The 19,588-nt window shown below is 47.2% G+C and overlaps 1 protein-coding gene and 1 long non-coding RNA gene across 3 annotated transcripts in view; one reads left to right on the forward strand and one right to left on the reverse strand.

Moving 5' to 3' along the window:
- The first annotated feature begins 87 nt into the window (after nucleotides 1–87).
- LOC138814936 (uncharacterized) lies at nucleotides 88–15,606 on the forward strand. 2 transcript variants are annotated; one of them, XR_011368125.1, is made up of 4 exons: nucleotides 88–296; nucleotides 11,260–11,420; nucleotides 14,503–14,768; nucleotides 15,420–15,606. It is a non-coding gene; the product is annotated as an uncharacterized lncRNA (long non-coding RNA). The 2 variants fall into 2 exon arrangements; XR_011368126.1 differs by lacking the exon at nucleotides 15,420–15,606 and having other exon boundaries at nucleotides 14,701–14,769.
- LOC138814935 (integrin alpha-M-like) overlaps nucleotides 4,845–19,588 on the reverse strand; it is a 27,665-nt gene continuing 12,921 nt past the window's right edge. Inside the window, exons 13-30 of the mRNA XM_070004070.1 lie at nucleotides 18,743–18,883; nucleotides 18,450–18,659; nucleotides 15,865–15,995; nucleotides 15,604–15,767; nucleotides 14,750–14,898; nucleotides 14,523–14,654; nucleotides 14,077–14,150; nucleotides 12,863–13,004; nucleotides 12,651–12,767; nucleotides 11,586–11,665; nucleotides 9,985–10,068; nucleotides 9,734–9,809; nucleotides 9,397–9,504; nucleotides 9,138–9,221; nucleotides 8,875–8,988; nucleotides 8,232–8,333; nucleotides 7,926–8,036; nucleotides 4,845–6,000 (exon numbers count right to left, since the gene is read on the reverse strand). Of these exons, the coding sequence (XP_069860171.1) occupies nucleotides 5,929–6,000; nucleotides 7,926–8,036; nucleotides 8,232–8,333; nucleotides 8,875–8,988; nucleotides 9,138–9,221; nucleotides 9,397–9,504; nucleotides 9,734–9,809; nucleotides 9,985–10,068; nucleotides 11,586–11,665; nucleotides 12,651–12,767; nucleotides 12,863–13,004; nucleotides 14,077–14,150; nucleotides 14,523–14,654; nucleotides 14,750–14,898; nucleotides 15,604–15,767; nucleotides 15,865–15,995; nucleotides 18,450–18,659; nucleotides 18,743–18,883 (2,091 nt within the window). The 3' untranslated portion in view covers nucleotides 4,845–5,928. The remainder of the gene's footprint in view (nucleotides 6,001–7,925; nucleotides 8,037–8,231; nucleotides 8,334–8,874; nucleotides 8,989–9,137; nucleotides 9,222–9,396; nucleotides 9,505–9,733; nucleotides 9,810–9,984; nucleotides 10,069–11,585; nucleotides 11,666–12,650; nucleotides 12,768–12,862; nucleotides 13,005–14,076; nucleotides 14,151–14,522; nucleotides 14,655–14,749; nucleotides 14,899–15,603; nucleotides 15,768–15,864; nucleotides 15,996–18,449; nucleotides 18,660–18,742; nucleotides 18,884–19,588) is intronic.

The raw sequence follows: 19,588 nt of genomic DNA on the forward strand, positions 1-19,588 counted from the left end.
TCTGTACCCAGTGTAAGAGCATGAAGAGGGAGGAGAAGGATGGGCCTTGGGTGGGTGGGTGGGTCCTGGGGAAGCATTCGTGCTGGCCACACAGCAGCAGATTAGGACAAGGGAAGAAGAGGCCTCAATGTGAGGGGAAAGATGTACAGGGGAAAGAAGTCCTGGCAGCTGGAGAAGAGCTAGCTCTGTCACAGAATTCCATCAAGTGAGGAAAGAATGAAGGAGAGCCTGGCTCAGGCAACAGAAGGTGTCGGTGACAGCGAGAGGGTAAGGAACATGCACACAATCTCCTGGAGGTGAGCAGCTCTGAAGAAGGCTCAAATGTAATATGGGCTGCATAAAGGTGGAGGAATATTTAAAGCTAAAGAAGAGAGCTAAAGGCCAGGCACTAGTGGCTCCTTCCTGTAATTCTACTTAGGAGGCTGAGAACTGAGGATCACAGTTTGAAGCCATCATAGGCAGGAAAGTCTGTGAGAGTCTGTTCTCCAACTAATGAGAAGAATAATGGAAATGCGAGTGTGGTTCAAGCAGTAGAATGGCAACCTTGATTGAAAAAGTTAAGGGTGTCGGGTGCTGGTGATTCAAGCCTGTAATCCTAACTACTCAGAAGGCTGAGATGTGAGGATCACGCATCAAAGCCAGCCTGGGCAGGAAAGTCTGTGAGACTCTTATCTTTAATAAATTACAAAAAAGTTAGAAATAGAGCTGTGACTGTAGATCACTAGCCTTGAGCAAAAGAAGCTCAGGGAGAGTGTCCAGGCCCTGAGTTCAAGCCCCAAGATGGCAAAAAAAAAAAAAAAAAACTCGGAGGGGGGGGTGGAGGTAGGGAGAGAGAGAGAAAGAGAGACAGACTGAGGCAAGCAGAGAAACTCAGATAAGATGATGTTAGGCAAAATGAACCCCAAGATAAGGACTCAAGTGGTTTTTCTTGCTTGCTATTGTTTCTAACATATTTATAAGGTGGTTTTTTTGTTGCTTTCTATGTCCCTCCTGCAGTATAACCCCTGTTTTCACTGTATTTGATGTTGCTATAATTTGGGAAGGGGAAGGGAAAAAACAAATTGTTTAAACAGGGATACAGGTGGACCCATTGAGATGTATGTACAAGATGCTATGTCGAAAAACGAACTTTACAACTTTGGTTGGGGGGGGGGGTAGTTGTGGAGATGGGAGGGCAGGGGGAGTAAGGGAAAAGCAAAGGAGGAGGCAACAATGCTTGATAAGAAATATACTCATTACCTTGCTCATGTAATTGTAACCCTTCTGTATGGTATTTTCACAATTTTAAAAAAAACTTATTTTTTTAGAAAAAAGAGACAGAGAGAGAGATACCAGCAGCAAACAGAGACATAAAGAGAGGGAGAGACCCAGACAGAAAGAGGAAGGGAAGATAGAATTCCAAGGAGGAAATTATACCAGAAAGTCTCTCCAAAGAGAAAAGAAAAATAGTCCAGATTCTTCTGGGAGATGCCGCAGTTCTGACAGATGGGGAGATGCCAGAGAGCCGTCACCCTTCTAAGACGCCCCGCCTCCTAGCCTCTTCCTTATTTCATTTCCTCAGGGTTGGGTCCACTGGGAGAAGGCAAAGAGTCTGGAAGAAAATCCCATTGCATTGCCATGCATGATACTTCAGGTGACTTTATGGTTGTTGTTTTTGTATAAACGTGGTACTCAGACTCAGGATCTGATGCTTTCATTCACTGACTGGTACTCTACTGCCCAAGTCACCCCTCCAGGTGACTTCTAATCAGAGTAAAGGCAAAATAAGACAGCTCATTTTAGCCAGGCGCCAGTGGCCCATGCCTGTAATCCTAGCTACTCAGGAGGCTGAGATCTGAGGATCATGGTTCAAAGCCAACCCGGGCAGGAAAGTCCATGAGACTCTTATCTCTAATAAACCACTAGAAAACCAGAAATGGCACTGTGGCTCAAGTGGTAGAGTGCTAGCCTTGAGCTGAAGAGCTCAGGGACAGTGCCCATGCTCAGAGTTCAAGCCCCACAACTGACAAAAAATGAAAAAGACAGCTAGTTTTCCCCAAGGACTATATGAGACGAGAAAAGTATAGAACAGCTGGTGTTTTATGGCAAGACACCAAGGGCAGAGAAGACAGCTGTCCTGGCCCAGTAACCTTCCACTCTGCCCCTGAGCTCAGAGGTGCTGGAGAAGAAGCTCCTAGCTGGTGGGCAGGAGGGACAAGTCTGATCTGGCACCTGTAGGGATGGAGTGAGGGTAAAGAAACAAGATCAGAAGCCAGCACTTGAAAGCTGGGCGCTGGTGGCTCATGCCTGAGGCTAATCAGGAGGCTGAGATCTGAGGATTGAGATTCAAAGCCAGACTGGAGAAGGAAAGTCTCTGAGGTGCTTATCTCCAATGAACCACCAGAAAATCAGAAGTGGAGCTGTGGCTAAAAGTAGTAGAGTGTGAACCTTGAGCAAAAGAACTCAGGGATAGTACCTAGGCTCTGAGTTCTAGCCCAGGGCCAGCAAAAAAGAAAAAAGAAAAAGAAAGAAGTGGGCACTTGAATCTTGAATTCAGGTCTGATTTGCCTTAGCTAAGTAGTACTGGATGGTTTTGAGGCTGTCTCCTCGCTGTTTGCTTTCTGTGGGGGAAAGGGAACAAAAAACCCATGGATAAAAGCCCTAAGCTTGGATCCCTCAGCCCTGCTCAGCTCCACAGCCTCAACTGCCAATGTGCAATGTCTCCTCACTTTCAGAAGTGTTTTTCCCCAGTGGCTTGTGGGCCTTGAACTCAGGGTCCCCAAACTTTTTTTGTGGAAGGCTAGCACTCTGAGCCATTGCTCACTTCCAATTTTCTGGGGGTTCATTGGAGATAAGTCTCACAGACTTTCCTGCCCAGGACTGGCTTTGAACTGTGATCCTCTGATCTCAGCCTCCTGAGAAACTAGGTTTAGAGGTGTGAGCCACCAACATCTGGCTGTTTATTGCCTTAATTCATTGGATCCTTGCAACAGCTCTGCAGAGTTGGTCAAAGGGGATTTCTATCATCCTTCGTATTACAAATGCAGAAGTGAAGCCCAGAGCACTCCAGTCATCTGACTATGCTGGGGAGGAGTTCAAGGTACAGCCATTGTAAGACACTGCCAACGATTTCCTTTCTCTCTTTTTTGCTCTTCCTCTGACTGCCTGTGTAACAATGAGTCACTCATCCATCCCACGTCTGCACACACACACACACACACACACACACACACACACACACACACACACACACATGAGATCCGTGTGTCACATGATCCAGGCTCTGGATTAGCCACTCTGGGAAATAAACAGGAAAAGGTCACAGCTGTCAGGGAAAGCACACTCTCAAAGGTGATCACATCCTAGAAGTTTTCCTAGACAGCAGAGTGGCCCTAGGAAGGAAGTGGTGACATCTGCTTTGGTGAGTCACAGGCAGAGGTGTGCAGGGGGGAGTGGGAAGGAACAATAATGGAATACTTACTTGAATCTAGCAAGTGTGTGTGAGGGGTGGGGACCACAGGTTTCTTTTGACATAGAGACTGTGACCTCAACTCTAAATGGCCCCAGACTCAGCAATAAGAGGCACAGAATGAACGACTGGTGAATGACAGCATGTTACCCAGGCAAGTGAACTTCTGCAGAGCATTGAGTCACTCTGTCTCATTCTCCACTGCCACTCAGCACAGTACCTAAGAAAATGTACTGACCACTGTTTGTCATGAAAGTGAGTAGAAGCCAAGGGCAAGGGGAAGGCTTTAACTATCAGCCTTTCTGCTTTTAAGTTTTTAATATCTTTTGTTGGTGGTGCTAGTGGTCATGGGGCTTGAACTCTGGGCCTGAATGTTGTCCCTTAGCTCTTCAGCTCAAGGCTAGCACTCTACCACTTGAGCCACAGTGCCACTTCCAGTTTTTGGTTGGTTTAATTGGAGATAAGAGTCTCATGGACTTTCCTGCCCAGGCTGGCTTTGAACCACAATCTGCAGATCTCAGCCTCCTGAGTAACTAGGATTACAGGCGTGAGCCACCGGCACCCAGCTTTTAATATTTTTTTAAAAACATAATCAGACAGCCAAGATATCCATGGCTCATGCCTGTGATCCTAGCTACTCAGGAGGCTGAGATCTAAGGATCAAGGTTCAAAGCCAGCCTGAATAGGAAAATTGAGACATTTTTATCTCCCATTCACCACCAAAAAGCCAGAAGTAGAGGTGTGACTCTAGTGATAGAGTGCTAGCCTGGAGCACAAAGAGGCTCAGGGATAACATCCAGGCCCTGGATTCAAGCCTCAGTACTGGCACACAAAAATTAAAATCTTGAATTGATACAAAAGCTTATTTATAGGGGTTTTGTATGATGTTTCAATGTACATACACCCATTGTATATACTTTCTGACTTCTATTTCTACCCATATTGTCACAAATTACTGTATTTAACTATTTTTGTGCATGTGCAAGAGGTACTGGGGCTTGAACTTGGGACCTGGGCACTGTCCCTAAGCTTTTACACTCAAGACTGGTGCTCTACCACTTGAGCCACAGCTCCACTTCTGGCCTTTTTTTGTGGTGGAGGTTAATTAGAGATAAGAGTCTCACAGACTTTCTTCCTTGTGCTGGCTTTGAATCTTGATCCGAAGGTCCCAACTCCTTAAATAGGTAGGATTACAGGCATGAGTCACTGGCTGGGCCCAGCTCTCGCATTCTAGTTTTTTGTCTTAGATTTGCTTCAGAGAGAACCCAAACTTCTAGAAACCTATACTGTAAGTTATCTTTATACCTCTATAAAAAATGACATTTGTCCACTTTATTTATTCAGTATTATTTAGTCACAGTGAGAGGCTGGAAGGTATATATCTAAAGGAGACTGATTAGTTTTTAAGTAAGTTTTTTATTGTGAAAATACTGTACAGAGGGGTTACAGTTACATGAGCAAGGTAATGAGTGCATTTCTTATCCAGCATTGTTGCCTCCTCCTTTGTTTTTCCCCTACTATCCCGTACCTCCCACCTCCTCAACTACATGCCCCCTCCCGCCACGAGACTGATTATTTGTAGCATGATACATACACACAATGGAATACTATGCAGTCGTATACAGGAATGAGAAAGTCTGACTTGATGTGAAATGATCTGAGCCATATTAATGACCAAAACAATGCAAGCTACAGTACAGGGTAAAGTTGCTAGCATGTGTGTAAAACAGCTTGTGGGTATGTGTGCACCTGTGTGACTATTTGTACATGGCCTTGAATTTTGCTGAAGGAGAATCAAATCTAACGCAGCCCTCACTGTCCCTGAGAAGAAGAGTTCACTAGCTAGGAAAGGAGACTGTTTTTCATAGATGCCTGACTGTGTCTTTTGATTTCTAGTACAATGGGAAGATTTTGAAAGGCTAAAGGTATCATCAGTGTGACGAATGCTTAGGTAGAAGGGAGATGTCTCATTCTTCACTAGATGTCTTTACTGGGACCCAGGACTCTGATTTGAGTCAGAGAGGCTCATCAGCTCCTGGGTTCTTGGTTCTACCCCTTGGGTCCACTCAGGGCTGGCTCCACAGGCCCCTCCTGTCTGCAGGCTTGCCCACACACTGGCCCCACTTCCTTCCACAAAGAGAGCACAGGCTCACTTCCCTCTACATCCGCCCTCAAACAAAGGTCCACCAGCATCTTCACCACTCACAGGGAAGCTGAGCAAGTTCCTTCTGCCCAAGAGAACGCACTGTGCTGGACACCCACAGGCAAAAGACACTTGAATTACAGATCACACACACACACACACACACACACACACACACACACAGACATACATGCAGACATACAGACTCTAGGATAGAAAGCTAGAGAAGGTTCCATCTCAACACCCAGTCTCCTCTAGGACATGTCTGTCTAGCAGCCTGAGGGACTGGCATGATAGTCCAGTTTGCTGCTGGAAAGGCTACTTCATGGAAGGCTTGTTACTGGGGCGGTGTCTCTTGGGGAGCAGCTTCACCCATCATGTCCTTGTACTGCCGCTTGAAGAAGCCGAGCTGTCAGAACAGAGAGAGAGAGAGAGAGAGAGTCAGGCTGAAGAAGCAGGAGGGGGAAGGGAGGGGGGGGGAGGGTAATCACATGTAAAAGTCAGACAAACCAGGAAGAAAGTCAAAGTCAAAAGGGCCGAGAAGGGGCAAAAAGAAATAGTGCAGAAGCCAGGCACCAGTGGCTCACACCTGTCATCCTAGCTGTGCAGGAGACTGAGATCAGAGGATCACAGTTCAAAGCCAGCCTGGGCAGGAAAGTCTGTGAGATTCAGAAAACCAAAAGTGGCTCTAAGTGACTCAAAGTGGCTCAAAGTGGTAGAGTGCTAGTCTTGAGCTAAAGAGCTCAGTGACAGTGCCCAGGCCCAGAGTTCAAGCCCCACAACTGACAAAAAGAAAAAGAAATGGTGCAGAGTACAGGAAAGTCCTGTAGAAAGCAAGGCTGTGAGAAAAATTGCATCACTGTTGTGTTGAGGCTAGGAAATATAAGATATAACAAGAACCAGGTATCATGGCTCACTCCTGTAATCCCAACTAGTTGGAAGGCAGCAACATGGAAAACCAACTGAGTCACAGACTCAGAGATATGGAAGGCCATCTTGAGGTAACAAGTAAGACAAACCCCATCTCAACAATAAAAATAAAGCTGAGGGCAAGTGGTTCATGCGTACCATCTCAGCCACACAGGCTGCACAAATAAGGGGATTGCAGTCCAGGCTGACCCAGGCTAAAATGCAAGACCCTATCTCAAAACTGACCAAAGCATCAAAGACAGGAGTGAGGAGCCAAGTTGTATCTGCCTAGCAAGCATGATACCTTGAGTTCAAACCCCAGGACTGGCAGGATTGTGTATTTATTATTTATTTTCATTGTATTAATACTTAATATTTTATTTTATTTTATTTTATTTCTTTGGGTCCGGTCATGGGGCCTGAACTCTGGGCCTGGGCGCTGTCCCTCAGCTCTTCAGCTCAAGGCTAGCACTCTACCACTTGAGCCACAGCGCCACTTCCGGCCCTTTTCTTTTTGCTTATGTGGTGCTGAGGAATCAAACCCAGGGCCACAGGCATGCAAGGGAAGCGCTCTACCACTGAGCCACCTTCCCAGTTCTTAATAGTATATTTTATTATCTCATTGTCATTATTTTTTGTATGGGTGTGCCAGGACTGGGGCTTGAACTCAGAGTCTAAGCACTGTCTCTTGGGTTTTTTTCATTCAAAAGGTACTCTACCATCTCTACTTCCAGCTTTTTGCTGTTTCATTGGCAATAAAAAGTCTCATGAGGGGCTGCCACCAGCACCTGGCTCATTTATTTGTATATAGCTAATAAATAATAGGAATTATATATAAATGTTATAGGTACATAAATATATTGATATATAGGTTTTATATATATATATATATATGTATATATCACTCTTCTAGTAATCATTATATTCCAAGGTCCATTCTAGTTACACCACTAATCCAATTTCCTTCACAAAGTGGGTTTATTATCCTTCTATATATTTATCCTTTATTATCCTTTTAGCTAGGCGCTGGTGGCTCACGCTTATAATCTTAGGATTATAACTCAGGAGGCTGAGATCTGAGGATCGCTGTTTGAAGCCAGCCTGGGCAAGAAAGTCCATGAGATTATTATCTCCAAAAAACCACTCAGGAAAAGCCAGAAGTGTTGCTGAGGCTCAAGTCGTAGAGCGCTAGCCTTCAGCAAAAGAAACTTGGGGACAGAGCCCAGGCCCTGAGTGCAAGCCCCATGACTGACAAAAAGAAAAAAATCGAATATGATCCTTTTACAGCTGAAGGAACTGAGGCGCAGAGAGACTCTGACTTGCTCTCGAACTAGCTACCAGGCCTAGGAATTGAACCAACTGCTGTCGCCTCTGAGTGAGAAGCATCAACAGGATGAGCGGGGCAGGGAGAAGACTCATGGGTACCTTGTAGAGCCCTGCAGTGATAAGGGCCAGGAGCACCAGCCCCCCGATGGAGCTGCCCACAATGAGCGGCACAGGGTTGTGAAGTTCATACAGCTCCACTTTAGTCTCAGTCTGGAGGAGAAAAGATTTCTGGATGTTTTTCCAATCACACCCAACTCCATAATTAGTACCTCCCAGTGTGCCCTCACTCTTTACATACACACACACTCACACCTGCTCCTCCCTCCACCCTCAGATGGTTTCCCCAGCCCAGCTCCTCCCCTCCCCCCAAACCCAGGAGTCCCCCTCCATGCCTGAGACCATTACCTGGGATTTTACAAATATGTCCTGTCCTGGAAGCAGCGCAAACTCGGAATCATTGAACAAAACCTCCGCTGTGCTCACCAGCAGAAGGTGGCCATGAGACTTCTGTAGAAAACAACACAGAGGGCTGGCAATGTGGCTTAGTGGTAGAGTGCTTGCCTAGCATGCATAAAGCCCAGGTTCGATTCCTCAGTATACCACATACACGAAGAAGAAGAAGAAGAAGAAGAAGAAGAAGAAGAAGAAGAAGAAGAAGAAGAAGAAGGAGAAGGAGAAGGAGAAGGAGAAGGAGAAGGAGAAGGAGAAGGAGAAGGAGAAGGAGAAGGAGAAGGAGAAGGAGAAGGAGAAGGAGAAGGAGAAGGAGAAGGAGAAGGGGAAGGGGAAGGGGAAGGGGAAGGGGAAGGGGAAGGGGAAGGGGAAGGGGAAGGGGAAGGGGAAGAGGAAGGAGAAACAAGCTGGAAGTGGTGCTGTGGCTCAAGTGGTAGAGTGTTAGCCTTGAGCACAGAGAGACTCAGGGACAGAACCTAGGCCCTGAGTTCAAGCCCCAGGAGCAGCAAAACAAAAAAAGAAAAAAGCAAATGTCCAAGTCTGGGAGCCCAGAGGATCCTATTTGTGCCCAGCCAGGCCAGAAGGCCGTGTCACATACCTTGATATACCAATCAAAAGAGAGATTGCCTATGAGGTCCACCTCAAATTCTTCCTCCATGTTGAAGGTCGGGATGTCACACTGGATTCTCTGGCAGACAGCAATGGAACAGTTCTGGAGACGGAAGGAAAGGAGAGGCAATTGACTAAAAATGGTGGCACGTGTGCTCAGCAACTCTTGGTGAAGAGACCCCATGGGGCTCCAGTGAGCGGACTGGATCCAAGTGTGGATTCCAGGCTGGAGGCAAGCAGGCATCTTCTCACCACCACGGGGGTCTTCGTAAGCTGTGCCTGGAAGTCGGATTGAGTGGGACGCCTCTCTTCAGTACGGCAGGTGCTTGAGAGATTCTGAGGAAAGAAATACCATGGGGAAGGGAAGAAATGAGGCCGCTGGATCTGTCCTCAAAGTGAGACAGCCTGGACCCAAGTGGGGTCAGGGATCCACGTTAGGAGACAGACGGATCTCAGGAAGGAGAGTTCAAGGGGAGATTTGAACCCACTTCTGAGGCACAACTGGACTCACCTGAGCAAAGATGACTTGGGGGTGGTCCCATACAGTCACCTCATTCAGCTGAACAGGAGCCCAGAAAACCACGCTGGCAGGGAGGCTCCTGTGGCCCAGATTTTTGAACTACACCAAGAAAAAGTAATGGTGTCAGGACTCTCCGGCCTTCAGCCTCCACCAACACCTAGAATCAGCCTCTGTAGTTCATTATGTGTGCAAAGAGTTCATTATGCATATAATGGTGCACACTGTGTGCGCGCATGCATGCCCCCTAGGTGTGCACCTTGCTCTCCTGATTGTTTCTGCTTCCCTGGTCTGATTTTTTTTCCCCTCCCCAGCATCCTCTCCTCCCTACCTGATATTGATGCTTTATCACCTTACTGGTCTTCTCTGTGGCCGTGAAGTTGAAATACTTCGTAGAACTTTCACCACTAAAGGAGAAAAGAGGAAGATGGAAGATGACAGAAAACAGGAGGGGGGTTGTAGGAGGGTGTAAGGACAGAGCTGGCACATAGGAGCCAAGTGCGTAAACACGCAGACTCATACACTCAACCAGCTGTGTCCAGCCCAATGCAGATAGCTCAGTCATAGCCCAGACCCTAGCACCTGGTGACCACCATGAACACGGCGTATTTCACAGGCAACTCCAGTTGGAATTCAGATTTGCTGGTCTTAGGCATGTTGTTGTCACTAGAGAGAGAGAAAAGAGAGAGAGAGAGAGAGAGAGAAAGAACTTAGCCAGCTCTTGAGATCTAAGAAATCAGCCTTTCCCTGGACACTGGTGGCTCTCGCCTGTCGTCCTAGCTACTCAGGAGGCTAAGATCTAAGGTCACAGTTCCAAATCAGCCTGGGCAGGAAAGTCCATGAGACTCTTATCACCAATGAACCACCAGAAAACCAGAAGTAGAGCTGTGGCTCAAGTGGTAGAGCACTAGCCTTGAGCAGAAAAGCTCAGAGATAGCACCCAGGCCCTGAGTTCAAGCCCCACAACTGACAAAGAAAAGAAAGAAAAACAAAAAGGAAAAAAAAGAAAGAAAGAAATCAGCCTATCCTTCTCTCCCTCTTTCAGTCACCAAGTTCTGTTATCTCTGTATCCTAAACCTCCTCTTCTCTACCCGTCCCCCAAGACATAGCTCAGTCCCACATAGCTAACTCCCATGGCTACAGCAGCCGCTTGCTGCTCCTCTGAATTCAGAACTGCCCCCTCAGCCCCCCTGTCATACAATATAATTTTGTCACACTTATAGATTAAATCGCAATTTCCCTAACACCACTAATAATCGCAAATTCTCTAACACCACTCACCCATCAGTCTTTTTTTGCTATGACTCCTCTCTAGCCATCATCTCCTCACATCCTGCCATGTGAGCTTAGCCTATTTGTGTGTCATATGTGTGTGTCTGTGTGTGTGTGTGTGTGTGTGGCTTGAACTCAGGGTCAAGAGCTTGAACTCAGGGCCTGGGCACTGTCTCTGCTCAAAGCTGGTACCCTACCACTTGAGTCACAGCTTTACTTCTGGCTTTTTTTTTTTTTTTTTGGTAATTAATTAGTCTCACGACTTTCCTGCCTAGGCTGGCTTCAAATCTCAATGCTCAGACTTCAGCCTTCTGAGTAGCTAGAATGACAGGCATGAGCCACAGGTGCCCAGCTTTTACTTTGGGGATAATCTCACTAACTTGGCCCATGTTGCCTTCCAAACTGGCCATTCTTCAACCTCCACCTCCCAAGTATCTGGATTACAGGCAGTAATGCCTTAAACACATGCTGATCTTGCCAGGCTCTAGGCTTGGCCTTGTTCCTGATTCCTTCTTCCTGGCTTCATGCCCACTTCTGTGGAGGCCTTTTCTTGGAAGACTCACATTCTAACTACGTTTCCTTCAGGAATCTTCTCTGGTTACCAAGTTCCAAGAGCAGTGGCTATCATCTGCTAGCCAGTTTCCTTGTTTATACAGGCCACTAAATCATAACCTCCAAAGCTCCAAAGCTCCAAGAACCACGGCGCTCTCATTCCACCAGCACTTGGCACAAGGTCTGGCAAATAGGTAGGTACTTACTTGGTGTTGTTGAATGAGGGAATGAATGAATGAGAGAATGAATGAATGAATGATCTGATCTGAGCACCATTGTGGAGGGGGAAAGGGTCCACCTTGGACAAAGGTCGAAGGCCTGAAGGGGAGGGTGCATATGGAAGGTCAGGAGCAGGGTACCTGGTCACATTGGCCTTGAAGAGTAGTTTGTTTCCAAGGAAAGCATCAGGGTCCACATAAAATGAGACATTAAAGGTGGCCTGGAGGTGGAGAAAGCAGAGAGGGTGAGAAGAAGAAACACTAATGTCCACCAAGCAATGGCTGAATAAAGCATGACGCAGCCAGCCAACAGAATACGACTCAGCAATAAAAAAAGAATGAATGATCCTTGAAAACATGCTAACTGGAAGAAGCCACTCAGAAAGGGCCTTGCACTGTATGTTTGCATTTATAGGAGGAAACCAGGATAGGCAAGTCTATGAAGACAAAGCTGATTGGTGGTTGCCAGGACCTGGGAGAGTGAGGACTAAGGGCAATCGTCAGGATGACAGATGCACAGCTGTGACTATATGAAGAGCCACTGGACAAAGACAGCAGTGGTGCTCACTAGACACTGTATTGAAAATGAACTATACAACGTGTGGGTGGGAGTAGGAGGGAAAAACTGGGAGAGAGTGAGGGAAGGGGTGACATTGTCCACAAAGAAACTGTACTCTTTATCTAACTTACGTAGCTAGAACCCCTCTGTACATCACTGTAAATGGATGCGTGAAGGGATGTAAATTGTATCTCAATAGAGGTGTTTACAAAACACCTTTCTTCTTACAAAGAAGGAACCTCTAATTTGAAGGAGGAAGAGGAAGAAGAGGAGAAAGAAGAGGAAAAATAAGAAGAGGAGGAGGAGGAAAGAAAGAAGAGGAGGAGGAGGAAGAAGAGGAAGAGAGAAAGAGGAGGAGGAGATGAAGAGGAAGAGGAGGAAGAAGAAAGGGAATGGAAAGGAGAAGGGAAGAGGGAAGGAAGGAAGGAAGGAAGGAAGGAAGGAAGGAAGGAAGGAAGGAAGGAAGGAAGGAAGGAAGGAAGGAAGGGAGGGAGGGAGGGAGGGAGGGAGGGAGGGAAGAAAGGGAGGAAAGATGAAAGGGAGGGAGGGAAGAGGAGATGAAGGTGGAGAAGGTGCAGGAGGAAGAGGAAGAGATGCTTGAGGAGGAAAAGCACTGGGAAGAAAAGTGGAGGCCGGAGGGCTCTGACCTGTGAGTTGCCGGGGAAGATGGGGTGCTTGACTCTACAGGTGGTGCTCTTCAAGGCCCCAGGCCCTTGGATGGAGACCTCAGGATTACAATCCATGGATTTCAGAATGCGCTGATTCTGGAAGGCAAAGTCAGCAGCTGTGGCCCCTGGCCCATCTGCCGTGGCATAGGGGAAGGCGCAGGTCACATGGCGGGAGAGAAGAGTTTCCCTACCTGGGTTTCGAATGCATTCTGGAAGGACAAGACAGATGGGTAGTAGAAGGTCACCTGCGTGGCGTACGAGTCTTCACCATCGTTGCCCACAGTCACCGTCACATTGAAGGCTCGGGGGTCACCTACTACCAAGGAATCCAGGCTGTAGGAGCAACAAGACCAGAGAGAGGGCTGTCCTGGGACAAGTGTGTTTGGGTGGAAATGGACACAGGCACCTGGAGAAACATGGAGCTTCCACAGGGACCTCGTGACCTCCCCAAGAAGGGACTCAAACAGCCCAGATCCCCTATAATACATGAGTGGACCCAAAAAATGTGGTATCTATACACAGTGGGATCTTACTCTGCCATTAGAAGGAATACTGTGATGTCATTTACAGGGAAATGGATGGCCCTAGAACAAAGCATGTTAAGTGAGATAAACCAAGCTCAGAGAGACAATGGTGCATGCTGTCAGTCGTATTTGGAAGCTAGATCTAAAATATACCGGGACATGATCGATTATACAGGACTCTGGGCATTCACACACAGTGAAACCAAAGGAGGATACTCTTAAGAGAGGAACAGAAAGGCATAATGGCTGTGTGCCTCTGATCATATACTATTCACTGAAATAAACTCCAGGAAATGAACACAAGAGTTGGGGGGGGGGATTGCTGTTTTTATTTTCTTTCCTCTTTGTTCTGTTTGTTCATATATGTGTCCTTGGGAGGGTAAGGGGGAACATAGAAATGAAGGGACCAAGGTGAAGACATGTAGCAATGGTACTCACTGGACACTATGTTGAAAGTGAACTATGAAACTTTGTGGGTGAGGATGGGAGGAGAAAACTGGGAGAGAGCAAAGGAAGGGGTGACATTATCCAAAAAGAAATGTACTCTTTACCTGACTTATGTAACCTTAACCCCTTTGTATATAACAATGTGGGGCTGGGAAGGTGGCTCAGTGGTAGAGCGCTTGCCTTGCATGCATAAGGCCCTGGTTCGATTCCTCAGCACCCACATAAGCACAAAAAGCTGGAAGTGGTACTGTGGCTCAAATGATAGAACACTAGCCTTGAGTTGAAGAGCTGAGGGACAGCTCCTAGGCCCTGAGTTCAGGCCCCGCGACCAACAAAACAAAACATAAAATAACACTGTATTTTTTAATGGACTCCATGAAGCTCTCTTGGAGATCAGGAAAAGAACAGAGTAGCAACCAGGAGAAGAAACTTACCCCAGAAAACTGAAGGAGACACTGAGGTCATCCTGGCAAACATTGTCATTGCCACAATTCTTCTCAAAGGGAAACTGTAAAGGCCAGAATATGAAGTCACGAAACAATCCAGTTGGAATGAAATTGGGTGGAATAAAATAAACTTTAACACCAGGCACCAGTGCTTCACGCCTGTCACCCTAGCTCCTCGGGAGGCTGAAATCTGAGGACCACAGTTCAAAGCCAGCCCAGGCAGGGAAATCCATGAGACTCTTAGTTCCAATTAACCACCAGAACATTGGACATGGAGCTGTGGCTCAAAGCAGTAGAGCACTGGTGTTGAATGAAAAAGCTCAGGGACAGAGCCTAGGCCCTGGGTTCAAGGCCCATGACCAACCAAAAAAGAAAAGCTTTACCTATCTTAGCCTCTTCTCCTTACTCTTGTAGGACCCCAACTCAAGACTCACTGAGGCAGTGAAGATTGTCTGAGCATCTTCAGCCAGAACCGGCCGGAGGCCCCCAGAATAGACCAAGGGGACCCCCTCCAGACTATAGTTGAGGCGCAGGCTGATGGGGATCACAGGATCTGCAACACAGGTCTAGAAGATAAGAAGGGCTGATTATCTGTCCTCCTTCACTGCCTAGGCCCACCCACCCATTCGTGGCCCAGAGACCTGGCCTGGGGCCTGCTCACCGGTAACTGTAGATTTAAGGTATCACATTTTGGTGCCAGTCCCAAGGTTTGTATGTGTCTGCGTGTATGGTTGTTTGTATCCGTGAAGACGGCACGTAGACGGGTAGAATCCAGGATGAGGTCGTACGTGATGATGCTTTTGATATCCCCTGGAGAGACACAGGAGCTAGTAGTGAGGAGCTACCTTCCAAGTCTGACAGATAGGATTTTGATGCCCAGGCTTCTGAGCTCCAACTATATGATTTGGGGGAGAGGGGGAAGGGGGTATTACCTGAACTTTCTGCATCTCAGTTCTTTTTTGTGTTTAGTTGGGTTTTTTTTTTTTCACCAGAATTGGGACTCTGTCAATGTGCTTGTTAATCTGGTGTTCTACCACTTGAGCCATGCCTCTGTGATTTATTTTACTGGTTATTTTAGAGATGGAATCTTGTGGACTTTTTTGGCCTAGGTTGGCTTCAAGCCTTGACCCTCCAAATTTTAGCCTCCTGAGTAGCTAAAATGACAGCTGTAGGTCATCATCATCCAGTATAACTCTACTGAAATCTTAATTTCAGTCATTGCACTTTTCTGTGCTAGAATTTCAGTTGGCTGCTATTTTCCTCTCTCATTTCGGAATCATCCATAGGCCTATTTCTACTGTCTGTTGTTTCTCTTGATTTTTCAATTCAAGGAGGAGGAGGAAGAAGAAGGAGGAAGAAGAAGAAGGAGGAGGAAGTGGAGGAGGACTCTAGTTTATGCACCAACATGGGGCCCCTGCGTTCCCTACCCAGCAGGAGTGAAGAGAAGAGAACTTTCCCTTCAACTGCCATAAATGAGCAGTCATTTCATCTAGAGACTTACCCATCATGCCTCACCTTCTCTGAGCCGATCCCTTGTGTTCTTGCGGACTCGGAGACAGACTGTGACCTTTCCAGCAGCCTTGCTTCCGGTCTCTTCTTTGCCACACTCAAATACATCCCTTGCCACTTCCCTGGGATTGAACTCCATGGACACCTCGACCCTTAATACTGGCTGAGCTCTGTGGGGACACCATAGGGCCATCAGAAAATGTCAGACCACAGAGAAGAATCTCCTTCAAGGGAAAATCCCTACCATGCTCCCAAAGGAACTCTTACCTGAGCAGCAGCAGGTACCCCTCGGCCCCTACAGCCAAATCCATCAAGCCATCCATTGTGAGATCCTGGCCCCCACTCAGTGCCTGACCAAAATACTGGAGCTTGGGGGAGAGCTGGGAGCCCGTGATCCTCTAAGGGCAGAAAAGGAAGAGGAAGAGGAGGAAGAAGAGGTGGAGGAGGAAGAAGAGGAGGAGGAGGAGGAGGAGGAGGAGGAGGAGGAGGAGGAGGAGGAGGAGGAGGAGGAGGAGGAGAGGACAATAGGAAAATGTGTGACTTAGTCATCCAGGATGACCCAAGTTCAAGTCCTCTAGGACCCACTTAGTCTCATATCCCACAATTCTCTCAGAAAGTAGAGCAACTTAGGAATGAATTATTCACCTTAGAACCACAACCTCAAGGTGATATTTGAACTTACCTTGATGTTCTAAAGAAAGAAAAAACTTTCATATGAAAGAAATCAAAAGTATACTGTCTGAACCAAATCTCGTTTATAGAGTCAAAATGTTGCAAATATGCAAGATTGGTCTAGCCAAAATTATCACTTAAATATGAGGAGTGAGTTTTAGCATGTGATAAGGGGGGAGAGAAAGACAGAGACAGAGACAGAGACAGAGCACAAACTTCACTTTGGATGATGGGCAAGTCAATCTTAAAACAAATCTCAAGGGCTGGGAATGTGGGTTCGATTCCTCAGTACCACATAAACATAAAAAACCGGAAGTAGTGCTGTGGCTCAAGTGGTAGAATGCTAACCTCGAACAAAAGAAGTTCAGGGACAGTGCCCAGGCCCTGAATTCAAGCCCCAGGACTGGCAAAGAGAATTTTTTAAGAGGTAGCTGGGTGTCAGTGGGTCACTCCTGTAGTCCTAGCTACTCAGGAGGCTGAGATCTGAGGATTCCAGTTTGAAGCCAGATAGGGCAGGGAAAAAAATCTGTAAGAGTCTTATTCCAACTAACCATCAAAAAAAAAAAAAAAGCCAGAAGAGTAGTTGTTGATCAAGTAGTAGAATGCCAGCTTTGAGTGTAAAAGATCAGGGACAGTGCTCAGGCCCTAAGTTCAAGCCCCAGGACTAGCATAAAACAAGGAGCAGGGAGGAAACAAAATTTCCTGCATCTTTCCATCTATGAATAACTCCATACCTTGGCTATGTCCATTAACTTAGAAATGGGACTGTGGCAGGATCTTTTGTTTTTATGTGTTTGTGTGATTTTTTTTTTTTTTTGCCAGTCCTGGGGCTTGAACTCAAGGCCTGGACAATGTCCCTGGATTTCTTTTTTTTGGATCAAGGCTAGCACTCTACCACCTCAGCCACAGCACCACTTCCAGCCTTTTCTGTGCATGTGGTACTGAGGAATCAAACCCAGGACTTCATGCATGCTAGGCAAGCACTCTACCACTGAGCTACATTCCCAGCCCCAAGGGATCTTCTTCATGAAATGATTTCATTTCCTTAGATATATACACAGTAGTGAGAGTACTGGAATATGTGGGTTTAACTTTTTGAGGATACTCCCTAAGCTGACATTCCCACCTACAGTAGGAATTTCTCCACACTATCACTGGCCTAGTCATGGCATATTCCCTTTCCAGTGTCTACAAAGTCCAAGCGCCAACAGCTCCCCAAGCACATTACAGAAAAGCTTGATGTTGGGCTGGGAAGGTGGCTCAGTGGTAGAGTGCTTGCCTTGCATGCATGAGGCCCTGGGTTCAATTCCTCAGCACTACATAAACAGAAAAAGCTGGAAGTGACACTGTGGCTCAAGTGGTAGAGTGTTAGCCTTGAGCTTAAGAGCTAAGGTACAGAGCTCAAGTCCAGAATTCAAACCCTACTACAACTGACACAAAAAAAAAAAAAAGAGAAAGAAAGGGGGCGGGGCTGGAAAGATGGTTCAGTGGTAGAGTGCTTGCCTTGCATACGTGAGGCCCTGGGTTCGATTCCTCAGCACCAATAAGCAGGAAAAACCGGAAGTGGGGCTGATGCTCAAGTGGTAGAGTACTAGCCTTCAGCTGAAGAGCATAGGGACAGTGCCCAGGCCCAGAGTTCAGGCCCCATGACGAAAGAAAGAAAGAGAGGAAGGAAGGAAGGAAGGAAGGAAGGAAGGAAGGAAGGAAGGAAGGAAGGAAGGAAGGAAGGAAGGAAGGAAGGAAGGAAGGAAGGAAGGGAGAAAGAAAAGGTTGATGTCATGGATAGTTATTGTGGTACCTGTGAAAGGTAAGTTGTTCTTTTTGTTGGTGGTGGTCATAGGTCTTGAACTCAGGGCTGGGCATTATCCCTGAGCTCTTTTGCTCAAGACTAGTGCTCTACCGTTTTGAGCCACAGCTCCACTTCCATTTTCTGGTGGTTTATTAGAGATAAGAGTCTCACAGACTTTCCTGCCTGGTCTGGCTTTGAACTGTGATCCTCAGATCTCAGCCTTCTGAGTAGCTAGGATGACAGGCATGAGCCACCAGCTCCCAGCTGTGAGTTGTTCTCTTGAAGGTTCCAAGAATACCGGAACAACTAATAGGAAAGCCGTGGGATTGATAACTTCCGGGGGAAAGGTCAAGCCGTTAATACTGTGGTCAACATAGTGACCAGGCCTTACCTGGCTGTAGGTAAGTTTGATGCTCAACTCTGGTGATCCATGAAATATGTAGACGGCACCCCGGTTCTCCTGCTCCCCTGGAGCTCCAATGGCCACATCTGTCAGCTTGTCCCCGTTCACATCCCCCAGCACTGTCAGGGCCGCCCCAAAGCGGCCCCAGGGATGGCCCTGCTCCCCGTGGAGAACAGACCCACACCGCCACCGAGCCCTCTGCACAATGAAACCAGTGTCAGCACAACCCAGCCTCCCCCCCCTCCAGCCCCCACCCTGCCCGGGCCCCATGTGCCACTCACCCCCCTGGGCATGGGGCACACGGACACCTGGCCCCCTCGTGTCTGCTCATAGTAATGCGGAGCCCCAATGAGGATCAGGTCGGTGTTGCCATCTCTGCTGATGTCCACAGAGCACAGGGAGGCCCCAAAATAGGAGCCAATCTGAAAGAGACAGAGACAAGAAGATAGATCCCACCTCCATCAGAGCTCAGGGATCTCTCTCTCTGGAAAAAAAGAAAAAGAAAAGAAAACATGCCTAGCCAGGTACCAGTGGCTCACACCTGTAATCCTAGCTACTCAGGAAGCTAAGATCTGAGGGTTGCAGTTCAAAGCCAGCCCAGGCAGCGAAGTCCATGAGACTGTGAATTTCCAATGAACAATCATAAAACTGGAAATGGGGGGCTGGGAAGGTGGCTCAGTGGTAGAGCGCTTGCCTTGCATGCCTGAGGCCCTGGGTTCGATTCCTCAGCACCACATAAGCAAAAAGAAAAAAAGCCGGAAGTGGCGCTGTGGCTCAAGTGGGAGAGTGCTAGCCTTGAGCTGAAGAGCTGAGGGACAGCGCCCCACGACCGGACCCAAAAAAAAAAAAAAAAAGAAAGAAAAGAAAGAAAGAAAGAAAGGAAAATAAAAGAAAGCCATGTCTCTAGAGGAAATCTTTTGGAGACAATATGATTTCCTATATGATCCTTTTTTTTTTTTTTGTGGGTCATGGGGTTTGAACTCTGGGCTTGGGCGCTGTCCCTACACTCTTCAGCTCAAGGCAAGCGCTCTACTGCTTGAGCCACAGCAACACTTCCCATTTTCTAGTGAATAACTGGAGCTAAGAGTCTCATGGACTTTTCTTCCTGGGCTGGCTTTGAGCCATGA

Source organism: Dipodomys merriami, unplaced genomic scaffold (assembly GCF_024711535.1).
Source record: "Dipodomys merriami isolate MVZ:Mamm:240054 unplaced genomic scaffold, mDipMer1.0.p SCAF_62, whole genome shotgun sequence".
Classification (NCBI taxonomy): domain Eukaryota; kingdom Metazoa; phylum Chordata; class Mammalia; order Rodentia; family Heteromyidae; genus Dipodomys; species Dipodomys merriami.